The 27354-nt window shown below is 46.3% G+C and overlaps 1 protein-coding gene across 1 annotated transcript in view; it reads right to left on the minus strand.

Annotated features, from left to right (window-relative positions):
- Positions 1-1445: 1445 nt before the first annotated feature.
- The window catches only part of LOC146203722 (uncharacterized), a 57509-nt gene continuing 31600 nt past the window's right edge, over positions 1446-27354 (minus strand). Inside the window, exons 7-9 of the mRNA XM_084588888.1 lie at positions 15030-15278; positions 6123-6241; positions 1446-2072 (exon numbers count right to left, since the gene is read on the minus strand). Of these exons, the coding sequence (XP_084445014.1) occupies positions 1609-2072; positions 6123-6241; positions 15030-15278 (832 nt within the window). The 3' untranslated portion in view covers positions 1446-1608. The remainder of the gene's footprint in view (positions 2073-6122; positions 6242-15029; positions 15279-27354) is intronic.

The following is a 27354-nucleotide window of genomic DNA, read 5'->3' on the forward strand; positions in this document are numbered from 1 at the left end:
TCTTTGACACTAAAGAGAAAAATGAAGTGGGCTTGTATCGATAGAATGCCAGTTCCTGGTTAGAAAAAAGCCACTCTTACTGAAAGCAGAGCTGTTATAAGGTAGTAAAGAGGAAGAACAGGAATACAGGTATCGCCGCCATAGCCGAGGCTCGCAACTACAAATCATGTGACGCACAAGGAATCCCGGAGGCTGACAAATGCGAATTACGTTGACCGTTTGAATGCAGTAGTTGGTTTTATCGCGAATATGATAACATGCTTTTATCACATGTAAACGACGGCGAAAAGACAACGTAAATGATGCAAGGCAAATATAAAAATATACTCACTTTGTCGGTAGATGAAACTAGTCTCTGTTAACACGACGCTACAGGAGTCCACTTCAGTTTTGGTTATATTCCGGCTCGGGCACTTCATCCGTGCTCGGATAGTTTGGTTTGGGCCTGCGGCGCTGAAATACGAGCTCGGAGCAGCAAATGCACCTAGCCCTAAGTGCGTATCACGCACCTGCGAAGTATTCTCCGCTCCCCACGCGCCAGAAATCACGAAATCTCCTCTTGCGTTGCAGACATAGTGTGCGTCATCCTACCCTACTACGTAGTAGGAAAAAGCAAGTTTGAATTCGACCGGCGGGAAAAAAAAAAAAAAACTCAAATTTCTCATCTCGGCAATAATTCGATTTTTTGCTGCCTGATATGCAGCGAAAGTTTCCCCAAATGCCGTCTATTAGATTTTGATAGCATATGTGGGTGTCTTTAGTGTCCCTTTAACGAAGTGGGTGAGTAGATACAGAATGGCTTCGATTAGGTGCACGTCATCGCAGTGCTAATGTTTCACATTCTCCCAATGCAATTTCTGCAGTGACGTTTAGTATCCATGAAGTCGTAACCATCTTACCAATTCAGAGCATCGTCTGCTGTCCTTGAAATAAACTTGCCGTCCCAGCATAGCAACAACTGGGAGGGCAAAGTGAACTCGGACCCAGTAATTCCTTGTGGATGATTAGTACAGAACCTCGAAGCTATAGCTGCAGCTATCACCCTGCTGCAGTTTTTACTGCCACTCTCTTGCACTGTGCATGTCGCAGTCTTAACTTGTAAACACAAAGCAAAACAATGAGCCAAGGCTAAACACATGCTTTCGCAAGTCTACTTGGTGTATGTTAAAGCCCTACTATATTAGTTGGATTGTAGCTACCTGCACGAGCTCTGAGCATACGTGATCAAAGTGCTCTATGCATTGCAGATTTTAAAACATCAAATATATGATTTTTTTCAAATATCTGGCATGTGATGATACTTTCTGTTGAATAACACTGGTTTACTTATGCCCCAGGACAAATGAGAAAAGCTGCACTGGCATACCAGTTTGAAAGTTCAATACCAGTTTGAAAGGGTAACGTATGCCCTGCTCCTTGCTCTGCAACTCCAAAAGAAACCAAAATATGGTTACATTTTATTTTGACGTCAATGCAGCGTGAATATGATAGAGTGTCGAATGACGTCAAACACACAATCGTGGCAATGTGCTTTTGTGGTTGCGGCAGATGTGGTAGGTCCAAAATTTCCCCTCTCGTCTTATTAACACTTCTAAAAACTTGCGCCTTTTAAGCCACCTTAGGAGTCCCTTTAAACCCAGGCGATTTCTTCTGGAAAGGTGTTCCCTTGGGTGTTGCTTTAGGTGTTCCCTTCAGCATTCCCTTGGGAGTTTCTTTCGGTGTTCCCTTTGGAGCTTCTTTCGGTGTTCCCTTTAGAGCTTCTTTGGGTGTTTTCGCACCGCCTTTAGTCTGCCCTGGCGTCTTGGGGCCTCCCTCCTTTCCTGGTGTCTTGCTCTCCTTCTGTTGGCCCGGTGATTTAGGTCCCTTCTGTTGCTGCCGGCCAGGTGTTGCAGGGGTGCCCTGAGGAGCAGGAGTACTAGGCTTCTTGTCGGGGCTTGAGCCTTTTACAGGGCTCTCAGCTCCCGCTTTTCGTTTGGCTGCCCTTCTTGCCTTGTTCCTCCGGTTCTTTGAAACAGCTTTCTTGTCACCCTTGAGCTTTGCAGGACTCCCATCAGCCTTTGGCCTTGTTGGCTCTGCACATAACAAAACAGTGCTAAAGGTGAGGGAGATGATCGGAACAGTCGAACTAACAACCTGGTGGTAATGTCGGCAGATATGGTCACTTAAGGCAATTTCCTTGCACGAGTTTACTGTTTTTTTTTTCCCACACTTGTATATATCAAGACAGACTGCCGACTATATATTACGGCTGAACTTTCAAACCAATTTTTTACTGAAACATCTGTTTCAAGCCAATTGTTCTGGTAAAAACAAAAACAAAGCACAGTCACCAGAAATTGAAACATTTGCTTCAAAAGCTTGGCTGGTCATGTATATCTTGGATGCATTTTAAACAGGGATGGAAGCAGGCTGGAATATTTTGCAGCAGTAATGCCATTCTGGAGCAATGAAACAAGATTGAGACATCTAACTGCTTTGGAGTACATGGCTTTTAGACCAACCGGCTTTGATAACTGCTGTTCCCAACAAACAAAATTGCCAATTCGATTCCTTTCTATGCAACATTAAATGCTTTTCCAACTACCCGCATCCCTGACAAGCTGACCTAGGAAACAATTGGGAATAAACCAACACCAAACGGAATATATCGTATAGAAAACTGGCAAGCTGGATTCATCATCATCATCATCAGCTCGACTATAACCATGGCAGGGCAAAGGTCTCTCCCATATTTTTTCCACTTAACCCGGTTCTGTGATAGCTGCATCCACTTGACCCCTGCAACTTCTTAACCTCATCCGCCCACCTAACTTTCTGCCGTCCCCTGCTACGCTTTCCTTCCCTTGAAATCCAGTTTGTTACCCTAAGCCAGGGGTTCTCAAACTCTTTTTGCTTGGAGGAACCCCAAAAGCCTTCAGTTTTTACGTCAGTTTTTATTATAACTCCTGTAGTTTTACTGACAGCTCACCTCCAAACAAAGAACATAAAGTGCTCAATATCTTAAGAACTAAATGGCTTACATAAATTTAATCTACATATTTGAAATCAGCACAAAAAGCTGCAAAAATGGTGGTTTTCATCAAAATCTACCAGTCAATAAAAAATATTGACCAGGGTCCCCCCCTAACACGAACTTGCATATTTCGAAAAATCGGTCAAGTTGAAAATTTTCCATGCTGCGCTTTCACCTCCACTAGGTACTATGTATTAGCTCCCGTTCATCTCAAAGCATTTTTCGAGCGTAATGCGGATATCTCGAAATTTTGACCGGAAAGACCAAAGGTAAAGGTCACTACCGAAAGGTGATAGGGGCTCTGAGCGAGCGCTTTGTTTTTATACTAAGTGCAGAACGCAGTCACGTCGAAGAGTGAATACAAAATTCCCGCTTTTTACCTTGGGAGCAGTCACGTGAGCGCCGATCGCACGCAGGGGCTGACAAGTCTTATTGGGCGTGGTTCGGCCAGCTGCTCTCTGTACGTGCATACTAGCAAAAGCGATTTAGTGATTGTGTGGTTCTGTTTCGTCGCGCCACGTGCACGAAGCGTTGACTGATTTTTGTTGTGTATGTGGTGTCCGCAGCACGGATTGGACGAAGGGAGCGTCTGCAGGTTCTTCGCACAAGCCAGACTAGGAAAACAAACAACAAACTTCGGTCGCGGAAAAAAAGAAAGTCAGGACGGAAACTGAGTAGCCCAAAGCCTTCTGCGACTGGCTGCCTGGCGAGCTGCTTCTGGTTGATGCACGAAATTTTCTGCTCAATTTTCGTCCTGGCTTTTTTTTTCTTTTTGCGCAAGCGAAGTTTGTTTTCCTAGTCCGGTTTGAGCGAAGAACCTGCAGACGCTCATGGATGTGACCGGTCAAGGGCTGCCAAAGCATTTTCGCTCGTTGCTATCGCACTCAGGTTCTGGCTTTGTAGAAAATTTCGTGTATCACCCAGAAGCAGCTCGCAAGGAAGCCAATTGCAGAAGGCTTTGGGCTACTCAATTTCCGTCCTGGCCTTTTTTTCTTTTTTAGCGCGAGCGAAGTTTGTTTTTCTAGTCCGGTTTGAGCAAAGAACCTGCAGACGCTCACTTCGTCTGATTCGTGCATATGTGAGCGCCAGACAAATCAGTAAAAGCTTGGCAGGGTAGTAAAGGAAAATAAAAAGGCTAGTGTGGCTAGATATTGTTAATTTTCGAAAGGAGCAAGAGAAAGGCACTGCTTGCATCGCAGTGTAGTAGCGCACCGCTGAGCTGTGCCCTTTTTTTACACACGATGCATTAAAAAAAAAAAAAAAAAAAAATTCGCTGTTTTACCGTACGTCATGCTGTTTAGTGTTATAAACAGGATATAGTGTAAATGTACTCCCCCTGACTGAACAGTGAGGCAGTGGTAATAAAGCAACGCTGAAAACTCGCGTCTGTGTTCCGTTGCTTTGTGCGGTGTGCACCAGCAGCAACGACAGGCATTGGCGGCGCGCAGCTGATCGCCAGGCTGGTCGCCAAAAATGTTTGGCATTTTGTTTAACTCGAAACTCCGCTTATCTCGAAATTTTTCCCGGATTTTACAGTTAACGAGAGCTCACTGTACTAGAAAGATACAACTGCACACTCGGTGATCATTTTGTTTTCAGAACATTAATTGAAACGACTGCCACAATGTCACTGGTTATCCAATTCTCAATCATCGCCGCTCTCACTGCTACCATCCCAGGGTTCACAGCCACTACGTATACATCCTCAGAACCATCCAAGCTGTTACTGATAGCACATTATTTGAAGCTGTGCTCCTTCCGAAGTCTGATGACATCGTTAAATGCTCAAAAATTTTTCCTCGTAAGCATCAAGAAGCCACTGGCACATTATTGTTCGCCTTCGCATAACAAAGCCATGACTTGTCTTTCCAGTTCCCATTTCTGGTAGTGACGCACCCCCAGTGGCTTGGTTTCAGAGAACAAGCATAGAGATTTATTTTTGATTATGATTGCTATACAAATAACAGTCAACGGGATATGCACCTTGCAGTGTCCTGTAGGTTGAAATTAACGTCATTATTAGCCTAATTACAAATTAGATAAATGAGCATAATATAAGAAAACTTGCTTGATACTTCTTAAAGGTTTTAATCTGAGTTCAGCTCGTATTTATAATAAAAAAAGCCATCGTTTCAGTCCGCAGTCTAACGTTCCGCGCGGTCAGCCACTCGAAAATAACCGCGTGCACTGAGAGCACACTTTCGGTGGCCCGCACAATGGAGAGAAATGGCACGCTGTGAAATCAAGATGACAGAGGGAGATGGAAAGAGGCTAAAACAACCTCCTTTGCTGCTAGCCACAAGCAAGGGCGCTGCAAGAGAGAGCGATAGCAGCTATCGAGTCGTGTCGACGGCACGAGCCCCTGAACGTGACGGACACGTTGTGGCAGACACGCCAACCGAATAAAAATAAAACCTGCAAACCTGCTGCAGATGACAGTACAATCCTTGAAGCCGTATCCGCAAGCACGCGCCGCATGATCGCTTAGCGCGATAAGTGAGCATGCCCCCCAGCAAAGAAGGCAGCAGGGGTGGAGCGTGGTCGCTCCGTACTCTTTAGTATATACGCATCAACACAACACGGGGTGAAAATACAAACTTGTAGAAAGATATTACAGATGGCGCAGCCTGTCCAAGCGCGCCAGCTTCGTGCTCAGGCGCAAAGTTTTGAACGCATGATAGATGTACCGGTACCTCGGTGACACTATGTGTGTGTGTGTGTGTGTGTGTGAGAGAGGGCTGGGGGAAGAGCGAAAACGTACTGGACGTTCGTGACAGCGAAAGATTAAAGCGCTGAAGCTATCCACGGCTTGCACGAAACTCATGTGGAATGTTCATTTCCCACGCCAGCTTCAGGGCTTCCATTTGAGCCTTCTCTGCAGAAACAGCACGACCACGACACCTCTGCTCAATTAACTTAGCAAGCTGAGTCTCGAGGTGGGAGTACAAGCATGTCTTCGGACCACAAAAAACCGGTTTGGCTAGGCTGTGGTGGGCTTGGGGAGATAATGCTCAACTTTCTCTGTGCTACAAGCGCAACCCAGTATTCCAACATGGCAGCGCCCGCACTTTTTGAAAAGGTATTTGCATGTGATGGCAATTACACTTACTATCTTTGTGAAGAACTGCCAAAGAAAACTGTAGGTTCTGCCCGTCAATGGTCCGGCACTTGGGGTTCTTCAGTGCTTTTACAAGTGCTTCATTGGACGGGAACTTCACCTGGGCATACCTATGAAAAGAGAAGCATTGTATTGAGCAAAGTACATACATTATCATGAAGCCCCAACATAGATCAGAATCTTAAACGAGCATACAGTAGCAAACTGAATTCCAACAATTTCAACCTCTGCAACATTTCAAGGTGTGTTCACGAACAGTCAATCCATCGAAACATGTCCGAAATCATGACTGCAGACTAAAATAGGTGCCACTATGATGTTTTTCAACCAAATGCACTCTCTTTCAGCCTAATATAGATGTGAGCAGGCATCACCGTCACATCAATCCAGCTCATTGCTGCCATGAAAGGCATATTCGTACTTGGAAAACAAATAAGACATCTTCCATTTGAACCTGTTAGACACCGATATACAGAGGTTGTGAGCGTTCAAAGGCAACTTCCAGCCTTGAAATGCAAGAGCATAGAGGTGTGCACGGGCTCATACCGGTCCAAAAGCCCGTACATGGTCCTACCAACAGGCGTGGTTCGAACTGACCTGGAGCTCCCTGCTTCTAACTAGGGCCGGCCCGGACAATCAATTCCAAGTACATGCAACCTTTGCAAAAGTGTGAATATAGCCAAGGCGCCCTAGGCATCTAGAATACAAAAAATTAGATATTTTCCTGCATCCTGCCAATGCAAGAGTATCTCAGTTCAGACCCAATGCAGATTCACCTGCCTACCATACCCCCCCCCCCCCCCCCCCCCCCCAACAGACATGCGGTCTTGTCACCTCGCGTCTGTTGTGGCTTGCTCCTGGCCTCAACATAGCCTCGGTAGAAGCGGGGCATAGCTCTTAAAGAGCAGATTTTTTAGCCGCTCCGGGGCGCGGCCATTTTCTGCCAATTGGCGCGAGCACTTCCTTGGGGACTGCGGGGCTGCGGTATCACCGCGGTCGTGTCTGCCCGGGAGCCACATTTAGCTAGCTTTGGCGTGCTAGAGAATATTGCCAAAATATTCGCACTGCCCGGTTGTGTTGAAGCAAGTTTATCTGCATTGCCGTAGAGTAAACTCTACTCATTATTAATGAAATTTAACTTGACATTCATGTTAACAGTGTTGGTGCTCAGCAAGCAGCCGCGCTATAATGCTGCCGTTGCGGTACATTACTGACGAGAAAACATTTGTGAAGAAATGTAAGCATTGCTCTTGCGTACGACTCGCATATAATTCCACTTCCAATGAGCTCTTCTTCCTTCCTGCCAGCCATTTACATCCTCATCAACTAGGCTGTGCTGTCGCTTGCGTGGTGTGTGCCAGTAACAACAAATTATCGCGGTGTGCTCATCGGAATCGACAAGCTAACAGCAGGCAAGTTTCGCTGCACTTTATTGATAAGCACCGCCGCATTAGGATCGTTTCTTTTCATCGCTTAAATCTAGCGCCTATCAAACCGTAGCGCCACCATGTCAAGCATGATACAGCTTTTTAATCCTGCATGTACTTTGCCGTACATGCCAAAGGAAGGAACAGCAGCAAAGCACGACATCTCTGTTTTCATGTGGTATATGGAGTTTAGCGTCCAAAAGTGGCATTGGCTATGAAGTATGCCATAGTGAAGTGCTCCGGAAATTAACCAAAACCTGGGGTTCTTTAACATGCGCTGGCCTCTCGCACTACACAAGCGCCTTCAGCTTCGTCTTCATCGAAGAGCGGCTATAGCTTCCGTGATCGAAACCATGTCTTCCGGCTCAGAAGTCAAGAGTCCTATCCACAGAGCCACCGTTGGAGGGCACAACATCGTTTCTCTATTTTGATGCTTTCGGTGTGTGTGAAAGTGGGCCAGGTCATAGCATGTAATGAAATTGTTTGTTGAGTCTTAGGCAAAGCAACAAAAAGCTACTGCGCTCAACCGTTTTGCACGCCGGCTTCTCTCTGAAGTAAGGAAATAACAATTTGGATTGCTTTTACTTCGAGTGCAGTGCAGACAGTGCAAGCAAAAAAAGACAACTTGCGTTTCAGTCTTTTTTTTTTATTGCGTTGTCTGCATTCATGCATTACCCAACTCGCCCATGTGTCTGTTATAGTCGGATTTACACTCCCGTTAAGGCACGGCAAACGAAAGACAAAGCAAACCACTGATGGCCGAAAACACAAGTTTGCCTAAGTAACCTTTAGCACGAAGCTCGCTGATCCGGTTCCATATCAAACCATGGAGTATGATCCAAAATTCTAGTGTCATGCGCAGAATCAAAAAAGTAAAAAAGCACAGGTTGTGCATTTATTACTTGTGAAAGGCAGCTCCAGAAGAAGAAAAAAAAAAAAAAAAAAAAGCCACCGTTGTGCATAAACGGCGATTTACAGTTCTCAACCTGCATGGTAGTACAGTCGACGACAGATTTTTCAGACTCGCAACGGACCACGAAAATGTACGAAAAAACAAATTTGCACCAAAAAAAGCTCCATTTATTGCCTATTCACTTTGAGGCTGGAAAAAGTCATGCATGCTTTTCTGCACCACGCTCCGCCTGAATTACGCTTGCATCAGCTCAGCATGCGTCGGCTGCGCTGCTGTAGGAGAGTCATCGTCGTCATCGCTCTCAGACTCCACAAGCACTTCGCGAATAATTTCTGCATCTGTGAGCCTAGCACACAGCTCCAACTCGTGGTCCACATCTGCGAAATCTGAAAATGAGACGGCCGATGGAATTTCGACACCAGCAGTGTGAAGGCCGTGAATGAGCTGCTCACTGCCTGACAGCTGCTCGACGACGCTCTCCTCGTCCAAGGCAGCCGACTTGTCATTCAGCACAAATCCCGCGTCGCGGAAGCAATTGCGCAGCGTTGTGGGTGCTACAGACTTCCACGCATCGGCGAGGGTACTAAGTGCTCCAAGCGAATCGACAGAGTAGGTTTTCCCACTGCCGAGGCACACCACAACCACCAAACACTGAATCACAACGCCGACCCCGTTGAGTGCCTTCTCGCTGTCGCGTTGCAGCTGCGTTGTGCCTTGCCAGCATCGTGGAAGGCTCACAGTACGCAAGACGAGCTCGGCGAATGCTCATAGTTAGAGCCTGCGCCCTTTTAGAGAAGCAAGGAAGCTGAGTACACAAAGCTAGTTCTTGCTAAGAATGTATTAGTAGTCATTCCAGCCACACGTTAGAGCAGCGGAAGGAACTTCAGTGCTGCCAGATTTGATTCATTCAGAGCAGGCCGGGCTCAAGCCCGTAGCTTAGGGCCCGGGCCGGGCTCAGGATTTTGGCCTGTGCACACCTCTACACATGCATCTAGTGAAGCAATCTAATGCAAGTGGCAGATTAGGACAGCGCAGACACTTGGAACCAACATTCCACAGAACTGACTAAGGCAGGTGGCAGATTGATCTAGGAAAGCTTTAAACAAGCCCCTTTGTCGACAATGCTCCGTTTCTGATACATTCTCTTTCAACATAACGTGCACTTGTGAATATGCGGTGAAACTTTGAATTCATTATCAATTGCATTTAGGGCCTGTGCTGCAGGCTGTCGAACATAACGCTCTCAAAGGGACTAACAAATCAGGCATTGTGAACCTGGCCTGCATGCCTAGCAACAAGTGGGACAGGGATAGTGGGGGCAGGAAACGTGCAGACAGTCAAGTTGGAGCTCGCAGAGCTCATGAAAGCATCCTCCAGGTTTCTAAACCCTGTTTGAGAATCCCTTCCCTACACTAACACAAATATCCCCCCTGGAAGGCTATTTTGCTGAATGCTCGTCAAGTTTGTCTTACGAGAGTCAGGCTTGAGGAAGACAATTCCTGTGATAACTTGCTTGGCTGCTCGTACTTCAAAACAGCAGCTCCCGAGTAGCCCGTCCGTACCAATGTGAGCTCTGAGGTGCAACAAACCTCGCATACTTACATGGGCATCAACACTACCCTACCAGCCCAAATTACCCAGATTTTCTAATTAACTAGCCTTCATTAGCAAGTTCAACCCTTGTACATCCTCATTTTCCCATCACTCCCTGCCGGCTCCCATTGTAAAATGTCAAATTCACTGTTAGCTGCTGGTTCCAGAACACTCAGAGCTGCTTAAAAACAGAAAACAGTACACCACTAACAGTGCACAAAAGCAACTAGGCAGTGTAGCAAGGTGGTTCCTCCCTAGCAGACAGACTACAAGCGAAGATAGCCTTGCCTTTTCTGTTGCACCCAGAGGCACAAGCACCCAAGGCAATCAACTCCTTGGGAGCCATTGTCAAGGCCAAGGTGCTTAAACTGGCACACTAACACCCCTTGGAAGACTGAAGATATAGATAATGGTATGAGCAGCAGTGTCAATGCTCACAAGGAATGGCAGGCAGTCACATATGACGTTACTTTTCTCGTTTCTGCCACTTTGGACATTGATCACAACAAAAGCATCTACAAAGCAAAATTGAAGCACACTCACAAGCATAACTGCTTTCAATGTATGCACTCTGCTTCAGGCCTTTGCCCCATGACTGCACAGGCCTTGAAAGTGTGCCACACTGCTAAGCCAAATGCTGCATTACAAAGCAAAAGTCAAGCAGCTCATGTCAGCTAACATTCACTGCTTCCATTCGCTAGACTAAGTTAAACTCGTATTTTATTTGTGTCATCAATCAATTCTAAAGGCTGATGGGTGCTAAAGCAAATATGGGAGGCTGAGCAGAAATAGAACCAGGTCACGATAAGGCATTAGCACTTTTCATTGCCATTAGAAGTTTGAGCTGATATGAGTGTACTATAGTCAACTAAAGTCTGCACTGAAAGCTACACCAAATTCCTCCCTTGGAAAGTAGTACACTGTTAAAGCCTTACTTGTTACCTAAACAAAGGGTATCCGCTAAACGAAATCGCAGGATCAAGAATTTTGATGCCCAGGTGTCTAGTGAAACCACCAAGTTTTTCAGATTTTCCCTGATTATTTGATTCCCTGATGAGTGAAGAGGCTCAAAAATGTAGCTGTTGATGATTGTGAGCATAGACGAACGATTCTCAACAAAAAAACTATTCATTGAAATGGTACGCTGAAATCTCACTTGCTCTTACTGGTTAAGGGTATCTATTTTTTCTTGAAGTTCGGCCTACCTACAACAGTGACGCCTATTCCATCTAAAGATAATCATATTCTTCAATTAACAATACAGTCAAGTTCACCTATAACGATACCGGTTTTAAAAATATATCGGTTACAACAATGAAAAGCTGCTGCACCATCCACTTTTGTATGCTTTCTATGGTAAAACAGCCCGCTTACTACAATGCCCCCATGCTGCATTATCAGTTATAACAATGAAGCCTGGCTCCTGAGTGCTCGTGTCAAAACGTAGTGGAATGCAAAATCCTCGAAAAGAAAAAAAAAATTCCAGCTACTGCACCCTCCCCACTGCACGCTCATACAATAGAACCTGTTTTCTGGCCTTCTCCACATTGCCAGCCTCGCACGCCTTTCACCCGCTGTCCTTCCGAACAGAAATGGGCTGCGCCCATAGCTCTACACTGCGCCACCCTCCGAAACGGTTCCGATCTGCTCGCTCACCCCTCATTCTGCACAGTTCTGGTGGTTCTGCCAATGGATTTGGTTGTGTCGAAGTCGTTCCTGGCCACGTGGCTTCTCAGTCTCAATTAAATCACCACCGAAACAGAAGATAGCTGATCCGCCCGCTGATTATAGGACGACGTTGCCGGTGAAAAGGAAGTGCATGGCTATCGATTTGGAGACGAAGTGCACTATCGTGAAGGACTACAAAGAGGATAAGAAAGTGTGTGACTTGGTTAAGAAGTACGCATTATCGCAACCGACGGTGTCGACGGTCATCCGCTACGCTGAGAAGTTCGACAAAGAAAAGTCCTCGCTTGACAGTGGGCGCAAACGCATTCGACAAGGTGCCTATCACCGGGCCGATTCTGGCCACAAAGGCGAAGCAGTTGGCCCTGCTAATTAACAATGTGTACTTCCAGCCAGGTGGTGGCTTTTAAATAAAAGTTTTGTCTGTGTCTTCACCCCAGTGTTACTGCTGGATTTCTCAAGCTGAGAGGCGGCCGTGGCAACCTTCTCGTATATTTACAAGGCCCCTTTCGGGGCCGCCAAAACGATGCCTCGGTGGAGCTCGCGTGTCACTTGCCGTCCGTGACCTCTCTTTGCAGTTGTTATGCTATTTCCGTTCAAACCATTTATAACAGTTATCGGTTATAGCAATGATATTTTCGTGGCACTTGAATATTGTTATAAGTGAACTAGACTGTAGTGAAAAGGTTGTCATCAGTGTTAATGGCCGTTAAGAACATCAAAAGTTTACAGAAAATTAAAAGCGCACTGACACCAGCCTCTGAGTATGCGAGCCACTTATAGCGCAAAAAGCTGAGCCAATTCAATCCAATAAGGCTGCACGCACGCGCTTGGCAGCACAGCTCGCTGACCGCTTTTATGCTGGTCACTGCCGGCGCATTTATTCCTGCTTTTTGTAGCGCAATGCTCTCACACAGAGTTTCCGCACATTTTTTTAAGTACCCACCTCACGTGCATATTGGTTCTATTGTGGCAGCTCAGTCATACATTGGCGTTAAAGTAATACGTAACGCCTCACCTTGCAGCACAGTCATGCGCTGTCGACATGGCACAAAAAAAAAAAAAGGGGGGGGGGGGGGGGGGGGGGGAATCTTCATGAATAGCATACTTGTGCTGTGCCCCAGCTCAAAGTAAAAATGCACTGCAGTATGTATTTTCTCTGGAAAATTTTTGATGGTTTCACTGATTTTTCCCGGTGCATACAATTTCCCTGACAATCATCCGGTTGCTTAACACCCTGGATGCCTTTTGATTATCAGAGATATTCAAACATTCAAAACACAACTTCTTTCCTGCTACAATTGGTCAGAATTATATTACAGGCATGGCCCATCGTTCTGGAATGCTCACGTAATTGGACTGAAACTACTAGTTCGTATATTAACTTCGCAAAAAAAATGGCCAAGAGTTCGACATAATGCCATTCAACACAAAAGCACTATAGTAAGCTAAACAGACATATAAAAGCACGCATTTTTCTATACCCACTTGACTGCACACACTTAAGCGAAACAGTTGTGAATTTTTCTGCTTCTTCATCCTCAGTGCTTCCGAGAGACACCAAACAGCTGAAATCAGAGCAGCCTTCTATTACGCACCGAATCGCGCAGAGCACAGCAGCATGTTGAAAACATAAGAGCAAAGTCCTCTCATGTCTTAGTCACACTTTGCATCAGTGGTATCCTGCTTATCTTTGAGGTTAGCGATGACATATTCACCCATTTTCGCCCTTTAAATGGGGCAGCGGCAGTCACAAACAGCACCAGAAAATTTAGAAAACTGGTTCCACAAATCATCAATACCTGTGATTGCATCGTAGAGCTCAACTGACAACGAACTTGCTCCATCTTTAGCAGGAAAGCAGTTCTGTATAGTTGCGTATTTGACATCATTACACAACCCACTCAGCACAGAAATGGCACCTGATGGTCAATTTATAGATCTCTTTTGTAGGAGTCTTTCAAATACAGGTTTCCTATATTTAGTCTTCATTCACAGGTTATTCCCCGGTCCAAGGTGTGAAGCAACAGTGCGGGGTTTAGTAGCAGTGGACAGAGCATTTTTTTATAAGAAGACAGACAATGCAATTTTGACCAAGACGTCAGTCACTTGGCAAAAGTTCGCAGGCCATCCACTCTTTTCGAGTGGTCCTGCGGTCCTGCAGAGCTGAAAGTGTACTCTGAAAGCATCATGGAGGCTCTCTTTTTCCAATCATGAGGCCAAAATTTCTTCCATCTATCAAAGTTGGTGGGCAAGCATAAGCCTTGTCATTTCCTCATTGTGGCAATTGTTATGACAAGCAAGCATCTTGTCCAAAAGCACCTGACAAAACGATGCAGTTTCACTTGCATTGAAAATATCACCGAGTTAGTACCTTGCTGTGGCGTTGCCTGTAGTTTCTTCAGTTCATTTGTTTACAACGTCCATGTCCACAGCATGACTCTCACCCATGATTGCCTTGGCTATACTCTTTGACATTCTTTACTGCGCTTAAGCCCCAACAGAAGCCATAAAATTTGGGTCTACCAAGAACAAAAGCCAAGTCCTTTGCTTTCTTCTCAGTCATGGGGCCAGAACGACAAATCTGATGGTCTAACGTTGAGCAACCATTTGTGCACAGCTGCCCTAACATCTTCATGCACATCTTCAGCACCTTGGGCCTTCCATCAGCTTTGCTTTTCATGACAGTGCTCAGCGTGCTTCTCGAAATATTGTACACTATGGTGACTTCAGATTTCCTCTCACCTCGGTGAAATCTCTGGACAATTTTCAGTGTCACAAGAAAGAGGAGGTTCTGCCATTTAGCATGTCATCATGTGCACAGACAGCAAAAACTGAAACACCGATGGCAGCATAATGCACCGTACATACAAACTGTGACAGTGCAGCACAATTGGCACAACACGGCAAAAAATGAATTTTCTAGTTGACAGGCTACGCACCATCCACAGGTTCACATGGGAAAACTAACATCGAGAAATGTGCCAAGAGCAAGTCAGCTTCTAGAATATGCAGGTGCTAGCCGAAATTTTTTTTTATGTAGCCATACATATTTTTATGCACTAATGCTGTAGTCGTACAGTACTCGGTAATAATTCTATATAAGGAATAATTTGACCAAACCAGGTTTGACATAATCGGATCAAATTGTACCTCACAGACAAATGCAGGGAAATTTTTCCCTGACAGTGCAACTACTTCACTTTACTCCTTGATGCTTTACGATTCAAAATCCCACACCATCATCTCCATGCAGCGGGCAGACAGCCAAAAACTCACCCATCAGGATATGCCTTGACCACCTTCCCCGTGGTGAAGATAGAGGCCAGCTTTGCTTTATTCTGGAACTCCTTTGGCACTCTCCGCACATCCAGAGTGCAAGCCAAATATGTAGGGCGCATAGCTGGATTCTTCCAACGTTCTCCACAGTAGGAGGCTGTGACAGGACTCCCCTTCAACTTCGCTCCCTGCAGTGCCTGCACAGCTGACGTAGCTTTCTCCTTGCTGGCAAACCGCACAAAAGCGCACCTATAAAAGGCAGGAGTAGGCATTCAAAAACAAAGAATGCATATGCAACATTTCAGCAAATGGTGTCAAGAACTCCTAATAGAGGGAGTTCAGAACAGATGTAATTTGCTTTAAAAAACTTGTCAGTCACTTGCATCATACACAGGCCAAACATATCGTGCCTTATCTCAATTTTGCGAGGCTTCCAACAGCACAATAAATGGATTATATGATGGTTTCGTGCAATCTCCACAAGACTATATAATTGAGGTTCTACTGCACCTGAATTCTTCTGTACAAACTGCAATGCAAACACAATGTAACCAGGGTGTCTAGCAAATAATATTTTCAAAATCCCTGACTTTTCCAGGTCTTCCCCGACGAGTGAAGAGGCTTAAAAATGTAGCTGCTGATGATAATGAGCACAGACGAATAATTCCCAACAAAAAGCTATTACTAATCACATGCACCAATTTACAATAGTGGAAGGCCGTTATTAGTGTTAATGGCGGGTAAAAATGGTGCAAGTTTACTGATAATTAAAAGCGCACTGATGTCAGCTTCAGCAGAGCTCTTTGATACTAACAGTTGCGAAAATTTTCTATAGGCCCCATGTATAAAAAAAAACGGTGGTTTTGACTAGTCAAAATTCGGGTGTATATAAGCTGCCACGATATGAGGCACCCTAGGTCACGGCCAGTCTCCAGGGAGAGCGCGCTTTCCCTCGAGACCGGCCGTGTCTATGTGTATAATAGTGGCCGCACCAGCGGCCATTAAAGGAAACTGCATCAAGTTCCAAATTTTCAGATTGTTGATAAATGCACAAACAGCAGGAAAATAAAATTAGTTGAAGATTTGCAGTAGCAAAACTTCTTAAAGATAACAGCCGTTGAGTTAATTAAGGGGAGACACGAGTCTTAGGCCCGAATTCTGACACACTCCTAACCTTACTAAGGGTGCCTCACACGCAGTAAGGCAACCCAAGTGAGGCCACCTTTCATGCGTAATTTGTTGGGAAGAGTGTAAGCTACCTTTATGCTTCCTCACACCGCTCCTCTACCTGAAAGCAAACTGCTCTGCACGCAGCACGCTCATTTACGCAAGGCCGTGCGTAAATGCAGACTCGCTTGTGATTCCACTCTTCGAATGCTCGTTACCATGTGTGCGCTTGCACCTGGACCATGCTTTTCTGCCCTAAAAAAAAAAAAAACTGAATTCGCGAGTGTGCCATAAACAGGTGGTGCTTGCCATGTGTGTGCTTGCGTCTGCACCACGGTGTACTGGACGCCGCTTTTCTGCCCTCACAAGGACGTTCGCGAGTGCATCAAATTACATCCCTGACCCCCAGGAAGTGAGCAATGCTGCCGACACCGTTTGTTGAGGATGGCAGTTTCGAAAGCTACAGGTGTTTATGCCGCGCACGTGAACTTTTGCGTAGCCGTGTGTATAAGCAAATTTAAATTTTCTGTTTCAAATTTTACCACAACTTCTTCAGCTGTTTTACCTCACGTGGCGCACATTTGGCATGCTGTTGTAGTCTATGCACAAGCGCCCAGACGCTTCTGACTTCGCGTTAAGCGACACGGCGTCCGTCTTGTTGCTCTTGACAGCAATTTTCTACTTGCGTACCAGCTTAACAAGGAGGTATTTCTCCTCTTCAGAAAAAAAAACTTTTGCCTGGCATGACAACATTTCTGTCGCAATGGCGATGGCAGCCGAAAGAAGTGACGCTCAAAGAGTTGTTGCCAGCGTGGGTGTTTTTCTCCACTGAATGTGCAGCCTAAAAAACTTTCGGTAAGGACGTGAATGATAGAATTCATATAAACTCACTTGTATCAATATAAATGCAGGTGCAACAATGCAGTTTATTACATACAACCTCGATACCAGACTGGTTTTTGGGTGCCCCTTGTTTAGGCGAGGTGCTCCTTTCGGGAGGAAGTGTGATGGGAGCTTTCGGAATACGGGACGGCCCTCCGAGGGGGCGCCTCGCTTAGGGAGCATGAAGGACTCTTCACGTGAGGCAAGGAAACGGTCTAGGTTAGGAGCGTTTTAGAATTCGGGCCTTAGAACGGTTGAAAATGGTAAGAAATCATTGAGAAAAACACATTTTCGGAATGTTTATCCTTTCGAGCGCCTTCACTCAAATTATTAACACTGAATTCTGTCAGAAAATGCGATAAATTCAGCTTTCAAAATTTCGTGGCCTCCACTTCATGCGGGTCTCCGTTTGCGCTCGTGATTCTTGATGCAGAGCTTTGTGCAGAGTTTCTCCTTGCGATCGAGATGCCGAAAAACAGTAGATTGTAACCGTACACGCAATGAGTGTGCAACAAAAACCAGCAGACGCCGGAACCTGAGTTAAAGCCGGTGCCAGACTTGCTAGACGTGCAGAGAGCATCAACCACACTGCCCGATGACGACACCGCGGGTTCAAATTACAGCGCAAATTGCACCCTGGATCACAGTACACTGAGTTGAAGTCGTTGCCATGTACCACTCTACGGCGGAAGTCTGTTCCGTTGGAAAAGTCCGCGATCCAACAAGAGTTTCACCTTGGTGTTATCGCAGAATGTAATGCCAGTACCAAGTTCGTGATTGTGGACATGAAAGTGTTAAGCAATTTTATCGCACACACGAGGCACTGAACCTGCGGCGAAATTGTGAAGATGTGAGCGATCAACCGCTGGAGTGTCACAACAGACCTTCAGCTGTAGCTCAGCTCACCGATCGCTTTCGCGCTGGCCGCCGCAATTATTCCTGCTTTTTGACGCATATTACTCTGACTGTAGCGCTTCCGCATATTTTATTAAGTACCCAACTCCCGTGCGTATTGGTTCTTCTATTGTGGCAGCTCAATCATGAGCTGACGTCAAATATATCGCGTCTCGCCTTGCAACGCGGGCCGCACGCTCAGCACAAGAGAAAAAATAAAAACTGTATGAATAACACACTTGCTGTGGGCCAGCTTAAAATGGAAATACACTGCAGAATATACTGTGCCATTTTCCCTGGTGCATAAAATTTCACTGACAATTCCCGGTTTTCCTGGTTGCTAGACACCCTGGTAGCATATGTTAAGCATACTGGAATACACAGCTCGCCGTAAATGTTAACTATAGACAAGCGTCATGTTTGTAAAAACTTAGAGGGTCTCTCAGATGTTTCTGAAGAGGAGAATGGTGAAAGCCCACCCTTCCTATCCTATAATTTGCCTCCCATCGTTAGTCTCTTCTGCATTCGTTGCAGTGCTACATATAATTATAATTTGTTTACAGGAAAGGAAAGGCGCAGTATCTAGCACAAGAGGTAATTAATCTTCTTCAGGACATTGCGAAACTCAGCTTGTGTCCTGGCAGCGGATTGAAGCCTATTACCAAGACCTTTCCCTCCTACAATGGGCGTTACTTAATTTGCGACGAACTGTACCATTATTTCTTCTGCAGCATGCATATAGCCTGCAAATACTTGCGAAAGTTAACTCAGAACACCCTGTCAAGAAGAAGAAAAAATTAAGAAACAGACTTTTAAGTCTCGAGCAGTCTGTCGTACGAAGGACAAGGCGGCAAAGCTGGTAAAAGCTCTAGGTGAAATGAAAAATGAAAATGAACAAGGACAGAATTTGAAAGAAGTGTTAGTACCCTTCCTCTCAACAGCTGGCTGTTAAAATATGTTTTAGAGGTTGCAAAACGCAAAAGTGATGGCATACTCAGATGAAGGGAGGCTTCCTAAGCACCAAAGAATGCCTATTAGCAGTTTGCCTGAAGCGCGGTGCGATTTAAAGGGCTCGGGTTCCCATCTTGCGTGCTTTAATTGTGCATGCATCCGAAAGTTTCTAGTTTTACATACGTTTTATAACTTAGCTAAACGTCCGAAGAAGTTAAGATGAAACTATAGCGTGAATGAAAACGCCGGCGACAGCGCTCTGTTGCTCGCACACATGGTCCTTGGAGCCTAGAATGTGCGTCTAGTATAGAGGACCGCAGCTTCGCAGGGGGGCGCTGCAAGCGCTAGTGAAAAGCGCCCTCTTCGGCGGCGTCCCGATAATTGACCAGGCAGGCCGGTTCCCCCTCCCATTGAACAGCTGCGCAATTGTGGCTCTTGAAAGGGGTCAGTTCTGCACGTGCTGAGCTGCTGCAGATCTTTTTATGCAGTCGCATGCTTGCTCATGGGTGCGTGAGCGCTTACGCATGCACATTCTTCAGAGAATTAGAAAAATCTTTCAGCGCAAACGCGAAAAAAACAACTTGTGGATCATGTCCTCTCCGTGAGGCAAATTGACGAAAACGCCATTATGTTAACGGCGCTTTTAGTACCGCAAGCAATTAAGTGGCAAAACAGTTTACAACGTGGAAAGTAAATCTATTTTTTACATAGTCATCTTCACAATGCAAAATTTTATTCGATGGCTCAGTTTGGTGCACGGAACTTCACTGACTTAATAGATTGGATTTTGATATTTTTTGTGCTAATAGTAATGAACATTACCGTTATTTTAACGCAAATTAGAAGTCCTGAAGGCGATATGCGAGGCTGAAGAGAAAGACGAGACCATTCACCGAATATATCTACCAACTGCTCGCTTATGGTTAAAAGAAAAATGTCGTAAGCTTGATTAATAAGTTCCATAGAGAAAAGCGGTTGCTTATTTATTTCATGCTATCACAGCGCACCCGTACCCTCAAGACAACCTATCTGCAGAGCCATCGATCATAAGCGAATGCTCACTGATGTGGATGAAAAACGTTTTGACTTCAAAATTCTTTTTTCGAAACTGCATTTGGCCGCGTGAACATTCGTAAGTAAATAACAATAATGGAGAAATGCTAAACCAAATGCTACGATTCTGTGCAAAAGCGTGGTAAATAAATGTTTCTGCAATAAATAATGTCATACGTTTTCAACTGGATAGAAGTCTGGTCTAGTTGGAGGCCGTTCATGGCAAAAAAATTATGGGCGCGTCTCCTCTTTCTCTGTACTCGTAAACTGTGCGACAAGGAAGTTTCATCGTGAACATTTTTTTAGCATTCATGGCTATGCTCTCCAAAGCAGCAGTTTAAAAGCAGTGGCAAATGCACTTGCACGGCTAGCATTCTGTGGCACTGCAAGCATGGTGCTGTTGTGTGATTTTAATAAAAAGATCCAAGAGAGGCCATTCCGCACCCCTGGACACAATAACCTTTTTTTCCCTCTCTGAACGCTTTGGAATGCCGGCCAGACTCGCAGCGACCAGCAACATCTCTTTTGTGCACCTGCGAGTGAGACGGCGCGTGCATACAGTGAAGGAGAGGGTGCCAACGGCACGAGCAGCGCGCGTACCACTCGGGACGTGGGTGGTTCAATGCGCTCCCCCGGCGACGTCCCCGACCAGTCGTTCAGAAATGACCGCCAGAGGAGGAGGCGGCGCTGGTGTAGTGGGAGCAAACTTCAGGTGCGCTCCCCTATAGTCCTCCATGCAAGCGCAAAATTTATGCAATACAAAATCCTCAGTAGTCTTCATTACAATACGGCACGGCGGTAGCTTCAGCAGGATAATAGGGTATAAAAAGCAGCTTCGTTTCTACATCGGCTCAGGGGCATGCGCGCAAAACTTCGCTCACGAAAAAAAAAAAAAAAAAAAAAAATCATATCTGTGGTTATGCCAACAACTCGGCTGCGAATTCAATGTTACGACTAAACTGAAATCAAAGACTTAAGAGTGGCATCGCATGTACAAGGCACCTGACAATGAGCATGCAACAAATGCATTTTGAAGCGCACGGGTCGTCTGCTCCGTCGGCAGTGGCACTCCACTTCACCGCAGCGATCATTCAGCGGCCGCCTCCGTCGCGGCCGGCGGACGAGAGACTAGCAATATTTCTAGGGACCCTATGGCACTATGCGAATGTTAATTGCTCAACATCAGAAAGATCGACATTTCTCCTTAGTGGCGGCGGCGTGCAGCTGTCTGCATTCCTGGAGCAGGCTCGCGTCACACGATCCACCATCGCTATATTCTTCAACTGGCTCCACTGATGCTTCAGGATCAGTGTGCTTTTTTTCTTTCTCTGCAGGTCTCCCTGCTGACTGTTTTTGCTCGTACAAGTTGCGCTCCTTTCTCTTGAGAGGCAGGGGTTTCAACAAGTATTTTAGAAAGTCAGGAAACAGTGTTGAGATGGTATCCTTCGTGAGTTGCGTAACATCCTAGGGAATCTCTGTCCTAAAACTTCGCTCAATAAAGCAGGGTTTGAAGTGTCGCTCACAAACATCGACACTAGCTTGTTCGTGTTACAGTAATGTGAGGGCAACCCCGATCCGGATCCTCAGATATTTATATATACCGATATTTATATCAACGTCCAGGATTTCCTGTCTGCAACTCACAAAATAATGAGGAAGATATTCACCCCTTGTGGGTTTGCCCGCCACTGAAGCCGACAATATCGGCAGGGCCTTATCGTTTTCTCTTGAACATTATTAGAACACAGCCAACCTATTTTTTTTCATTTATTACGCCTTTTAATTTTCGTTTTACATATTCCTTTATGCCCTAGCTGAGGCAATAAACAATGTTATTGCCTTTGCCGCCGCGCTTGATGTTGCGCTCCCACTCTTGCCTCTTCCCTGCGTCTTTCGGTGTCCTGAAGAGAGAGCATTTCACCTCGCACGAGCGCTACCCGCTCTTGCACCTGGGCAAGAAACACGTGCTATCACGCTTACCCCGTTTTCTGGACATGACGGGATCACACATCCATAAAAAAGGCACGCTTGCACACATGCTAGCTAATTTGCGCGCATTCCGGCTAGCGGGCGAAAAGAAGTGCACGTGGTGTACGGCACAACCACCACAGCACGACGTACACAACGCGACCACGCTCCGAATGTGTGCAGCGCCCCCTGTGCTTTCATTCGGGAAGCGGCCAACCGGTTCCGTAGGGAACCCCGCTCGGACGGCAGACTAGCAAATACTTCTAGGGACTTTAGTGCTGTCAAAGCTGGACATTCGTCCTCTGTGAAGAAGAACGCTGCTGGAGTTTACGAACCATGAGCACACGAGCCACACATGCTTTGCCGACGAGTACAGTCGAACCAGATGATATTGAACCCGGATATATCGAACTCACAAAATATCCCCTTGAAAATCCCATGTAAAAGCATAGGAAAGCCGCGTCATATATCCAACTCAATTTCACCGGTCGTTCGATATATCGAACTCCGGACCACGCACTGGAAAGTGTGCCTTCCCGAAGACGATCGCATCACCCTTGGCCGTTTGCCACGCGACGTTTTCAAGTCACGCGCGGAAGGAATGAGAGGGGACAGTTCTGGACAGCGCCGCGCCCATTCCCCAAAGGCGCGCGCATCTGCAGTTATCGTTTCCCGCGCGCCAACACATGACGTTTGCAAGCCATATGCGTGGGGGTGCCCATTCTTTTGCCGAGCTATCTCTCTCCTTCAGCCACCTCAGCCCGTTTTGAGACAAACGTCGGACGCTTTCTCCAGCGCGTGTTGCGAACCCTCTGCGCGCAGCGGCTGATGTGACTATGGCGCCTGCGGACGTTAAGATGCGGCAGCTCTCTCTGTTTTTCTTTTTTTTTGTGAGAGTCATCCTTTCTTATCGTTGTGCTGTACGCGCGACGTAGGCGTAGGGTATGGCGGCTGCGGACGTTAATAAGCGGCAGGCTTTTTTTTTTTTTTGGCGGGAGCCGTTTATCTTTGCATGTATGAATCAACGGAAGCACGCGGTCTGCTGCTGCGATCATGACGCCCGCCCCAAGCGCGTGATAAATCGAACCAGGCTTGTGCAATCAAGCCATCACAGGCACTCTGCCAAGTTCGCTCCCCGCCACCGGAGGAGCTATAAAAAGATAAAAGTGACCGACGTTATCGCTGCGCAGCATCTTGGCACGCTGCGAAGAAATGAGCTGTGGATGCAACGACCGAAACGGAGTGACGCGCGCCATCCACATGCAAGCGAAAACGCTCGCGATTTCTGCCGAAGCAACACAGAAACCTTGTTTTGAGCTGCCGCGGTGGCTCGAGCGGCAAAAGGGATGCAGTTCCAACAAGTTTGAAATTTTTCGCTCTGTCGCTGCCGCTCGTCGCTGAGATCGCTCAATCGCTTGCATGTGAGCGAGCTGGTCCTAACATTTTTTTTATCAAATTCTCGGGTGCAAAAGTGGAGGGTGGGTTCATTATGCGAGTGGGTTGATTACGCGACACATGCGGTATTGTTTTTTGGCATCGTAAGTCCTGTCCCAAGCTGATTTTTGTATATCGAATTATCTATATATCGAACTATTTCGCAATCCCCTTCGAGTTCGATATATCCGGGTTCGACTGTAGTTTGTAAACAAACATGGCCAACAGTAACCATTGGTGACTGGGAAGAATATAGTTGCATAAATTGCTTCAAATACTGTGCTATATGTGAAAATATAACTTTGTAATAAGCACAATTACTTATATTTACTTTCAATACACCTTGTTCGAGCAGTACATTCACCCCCGATGTAACGAAGTAGTTCAGTTGCTGTAACTTCGAGTGCATAGCACACAAAGTATTTTTAGCCCCCCTATAGCGAAGTAAATTTCGCCGAACTTTCAATGTAGCGAAATTTAGTTGAAGGCTCAATGCATGAACAAAGGTGTACCATGAGCCTGAGCGGTTGAGAGAAGCCCCCATCAAAGCGCATGCAGCCTGAAAAAGAGCGCAGTGCGGCCGAGGTAGGTCGAACTTGGCGCAGCAGAGCCGAGTGAGCTTAAAAATGTGGCAAACATGGTGTTGAGCAACTCCACTAGGCGGCACGAGCACCGGCCCAGTTTAGGTGCCGTGGCGAAGCATGCAGGCTTCCTACCCAGTTTATGCCTATTTTTTTCGCAGTGCACATGGGCATGCAGCGCGTGTGCATTTGTTGTCGCATTGTCGAGTGACTAATGACCTGCCCTCGTCGTAGTTGTGACGCTTGTCTGGCAGCTTTGTTCCAGCAGCATGAGTGGTAAACAAAAAGTGCTCTCTCTAGAAGTGAAGGCCAGCATACTGAATGCCGTCGCAAAAGGCGAAAAGAAGAAAGATGTCGCCACAAACTTTGGGATACCACAAAGTTCGCTCTCCACGATTTTGAGCTCCAAAGAATTCATCATCGACTCCTTAAAAAAGGAAACAAGAAGCCAGCGGAAAAGGCTGAAGGCAGCGACCTATGAAGACGTAGATAAAGTCGTTTCAAGTGGTTCATGTCAACTGGGGCGCAAAACGGTCCTACAACAAAAAGCAAAGGACTTCGCATGCCTGCTTGGTCGTGACGACGTCCAGGCCAGCAGTGGCTGGCTGCATAGGTTTGAGGCTCGACACTCGATCGTTGGCAAAACCTTAGTGATGAGTCGTCATCTGCTGACACAACATAATCGGCTGCCTGGATTACGAACACAGTGCCAGATATCCCCGAGCGCTACAATCCAGCAGACATCTATAACGCCGACGAGATGGCATTGTCTACCACCAGACGCTGCCTAATCGCACACTGGCTTTGAAAGGAGATCGTTGCCACGGCGGCAAGCATAGCAAGCTAGGGATCACTGAGCCAACATGGATGGAAGTGACAAGCGCTTGCCACTTGTGGTTGGGTGCAGCAAAAAAACCACTTTTCTATACATCGAACAAAAAAGCATGGATGGCCCGCAGTATTTTCTGCAGTTGGCTGCAAGATCTTGAAGAGGACATGAAAGAATCCGGACGCCACATGCGCCTCAACCTCGACAACTGCACCGCATGTTACGTTGACGACTTGGAGCTTGCACATGTGGAACTGGAAGTTTATCCCATCCAACTGCACATCCCTCATCCAGCCGCTCGATCAGGGCATAATGAACAGTTTGAAATGTGCCCATCACCGAAGATTAATTGACAAGCTGCTCCTCGACATTCGGCTGGAACGGTTTGATTTGTTTCAAGCACTCGAGATGATGTCAGCATCCTGGAAAGTACCGCCAAAGACAATCATAGAAAACTGTTTTCAAAAAGCAGTCCTTGGAAGCAGATGCGTCCGCAGCAGCTCAACCTGAAGATGGTTTGACCACGCTTGAAACAACAGAAGCGCACGCACTTCAGGAGTCTTGGGAGTGCCTTCGCAGCGGTGGTGCTGTGCCGGAGGGCGTCGAGATCGACGATTTCGTTCTTGGTGATTCCTGTATCCTCGCAACAGAAGAGGTGACCACGGAATCCACCCTGAACGATGTGGTTCAGGAATTGCAAGGTGAGAGTGACGGCGAAATGGAAAATCGGGACAAGAGTGACGAAGTCCCCACCTCCCTAAAAGTAGTCGATATGATTGACCTACTGAGGCATTTCGCAAGCTCTACAGGAAAGCAAAAGGCTATGCGGTCGTTGTAGGCCTATGAATGGTGCACAATGCTATTGTTGAATGCAAAGACTCAAAAGAAAGAGTGACAAACTATTTTACCCAGAAATAAAAGTTCTTCCGTGTGCGCTTCGCACCAGCAACACCATTCAAGAACTTTATTTGCCTGTTAAGAGCCTAATTTCGACGGAACAAAATTTCAATGTAACGGATTCAAGTGCCGATTTTAACTGTATAACTTTTTTAAGCTGTTGTCAGACTTAATATGAAAGTACATGCAAAACAAATATCCTTAATTTCATTCGTTTACGTTAAAAAACTTTTGTGCCACCGTCAGATTTTTGTTGGATTTTTTTTAAATACTGTCACCTATTGCGAAACCAACAAAACTGCGGAGGAAGAACTTACTTTGTAGGTTAAGTTAATAAATGTAACGGATTCAAGTGCCGATTTTAACTGTATAACTTTTTTAAGGGGAGACGCGGGTCGAAAAACGGCGATTTTCAGTAAAAAAATCACTTTTGTGATTTTGACTGTTTCAGCAACACTGATCCTTCCTCTTTAATATATAAAAAAATCAGAGCCGAAAACAGTCGCGAAATCATTTAAAAAGTCTGTTAAAGCACGCAAGGTGGCTAAAGAAGGGGCAGATACGACCCATGTTCAAGCGCGTGACGCGTCAAATCGCGGCGTCGCACGCCACTGAAATTTTGCAAGGCGGCAGGCCTACGCTTTTTCTCCCTAAAGCTGGCTTTGCCGCTTCACAAACCCCCAGCAAGTAATAAAAAAAGAGTTTCGCCGCCCAAACCTAGCATTTTCACTGGCCATTTAAATCACGTGGTGCGATTTCGACCACGCCATTGGCTGTCAGTGTGGGAAGCGGCCATAGCTCGTCTGCTCTTCATGCGACGCGTAGCTCGCTGTCACGCTGGCCCGCTAGTTTTCTTTCGGTGTGTTTTCAAAATTTCATGCATCTTCGTGCTCGTCGCTGCGATAGAATCCGAGAAGAAACGTGACTTTCGGTGTCGAAAGTACCGATCAAACCACGCGTTCAAGGGAAGTCACCGGCAAAGTGAAACGGCGTGCAGTGGAGACGTCCGCGGAAGCTAGGCCTAACCTCGGCGGAGGCGACACTTTTGACAGCTCGAAGCCGGCTGGGCACTGAAGTTTCAGTGACAGCTTAGACGATTTTGTCAGTGCATTGGATAAGAAGATAAGGATCTTCGAGCGTTGAGGAGACCTAGTACGGCGAGTGCCTTTATCGGCGAGATCGGTGCCGCGAACGCACTGGCGAGCGAGCAGCATGTCGGGAGCGCGGACGCTGCTAACTTTCCGTTCGCGAGTTGGCCAAGAAGTGAAAAGGACTCTCGTCGTTTCTAGAGCTGCGTTGCAGCAGTGTAGCGTGTGCCACGTCCGTTGTGTCGTAGTCGTGCGCGGTGTGCAGCTCCGGTGGACGACGCCCTTCAGCCAGCCCGAGGGAGATTTTTGCCGTGAACGTCAATGCAGGGGTTGCGGCGCTCGTTATTGGTGCTGGATACAATCAACTTTCCCGATTTTGTGTGGTTCTTGGTTTGCCGAAACAAGTGCACCATAAGGAGTTTAATGCCATAACAAAAAATGTGCACCTTGTGGTTACAAAGCAGTGGCTGACAGAAGCAAGGTCTCAGCATCACTAAATAGCCAAGAAAGCACGCCTTGAGAATGCTGCTCACAATGTCACTGTGGGAGCAACATATGATGCTGGTGAATTCTAAAACTGT

The sequence above is a fragment of the Amblyomma maculatum genome, chromosome 1 (assembly GCF_055883805.1).
Source record: "Amblyomma maculatum isolate TAMU_Amacu chromosome 1, ASM5588380v1, whole genome shotgun sequence".
In the NCBI taxonomy this organism is placed as follows: domain Eukaryota; kingdom Metazoa; phylum Arthropoda; class Arachnida; order Ixodida; family Ixodidae; genus Amblyomma; species Amblyomma maculatum.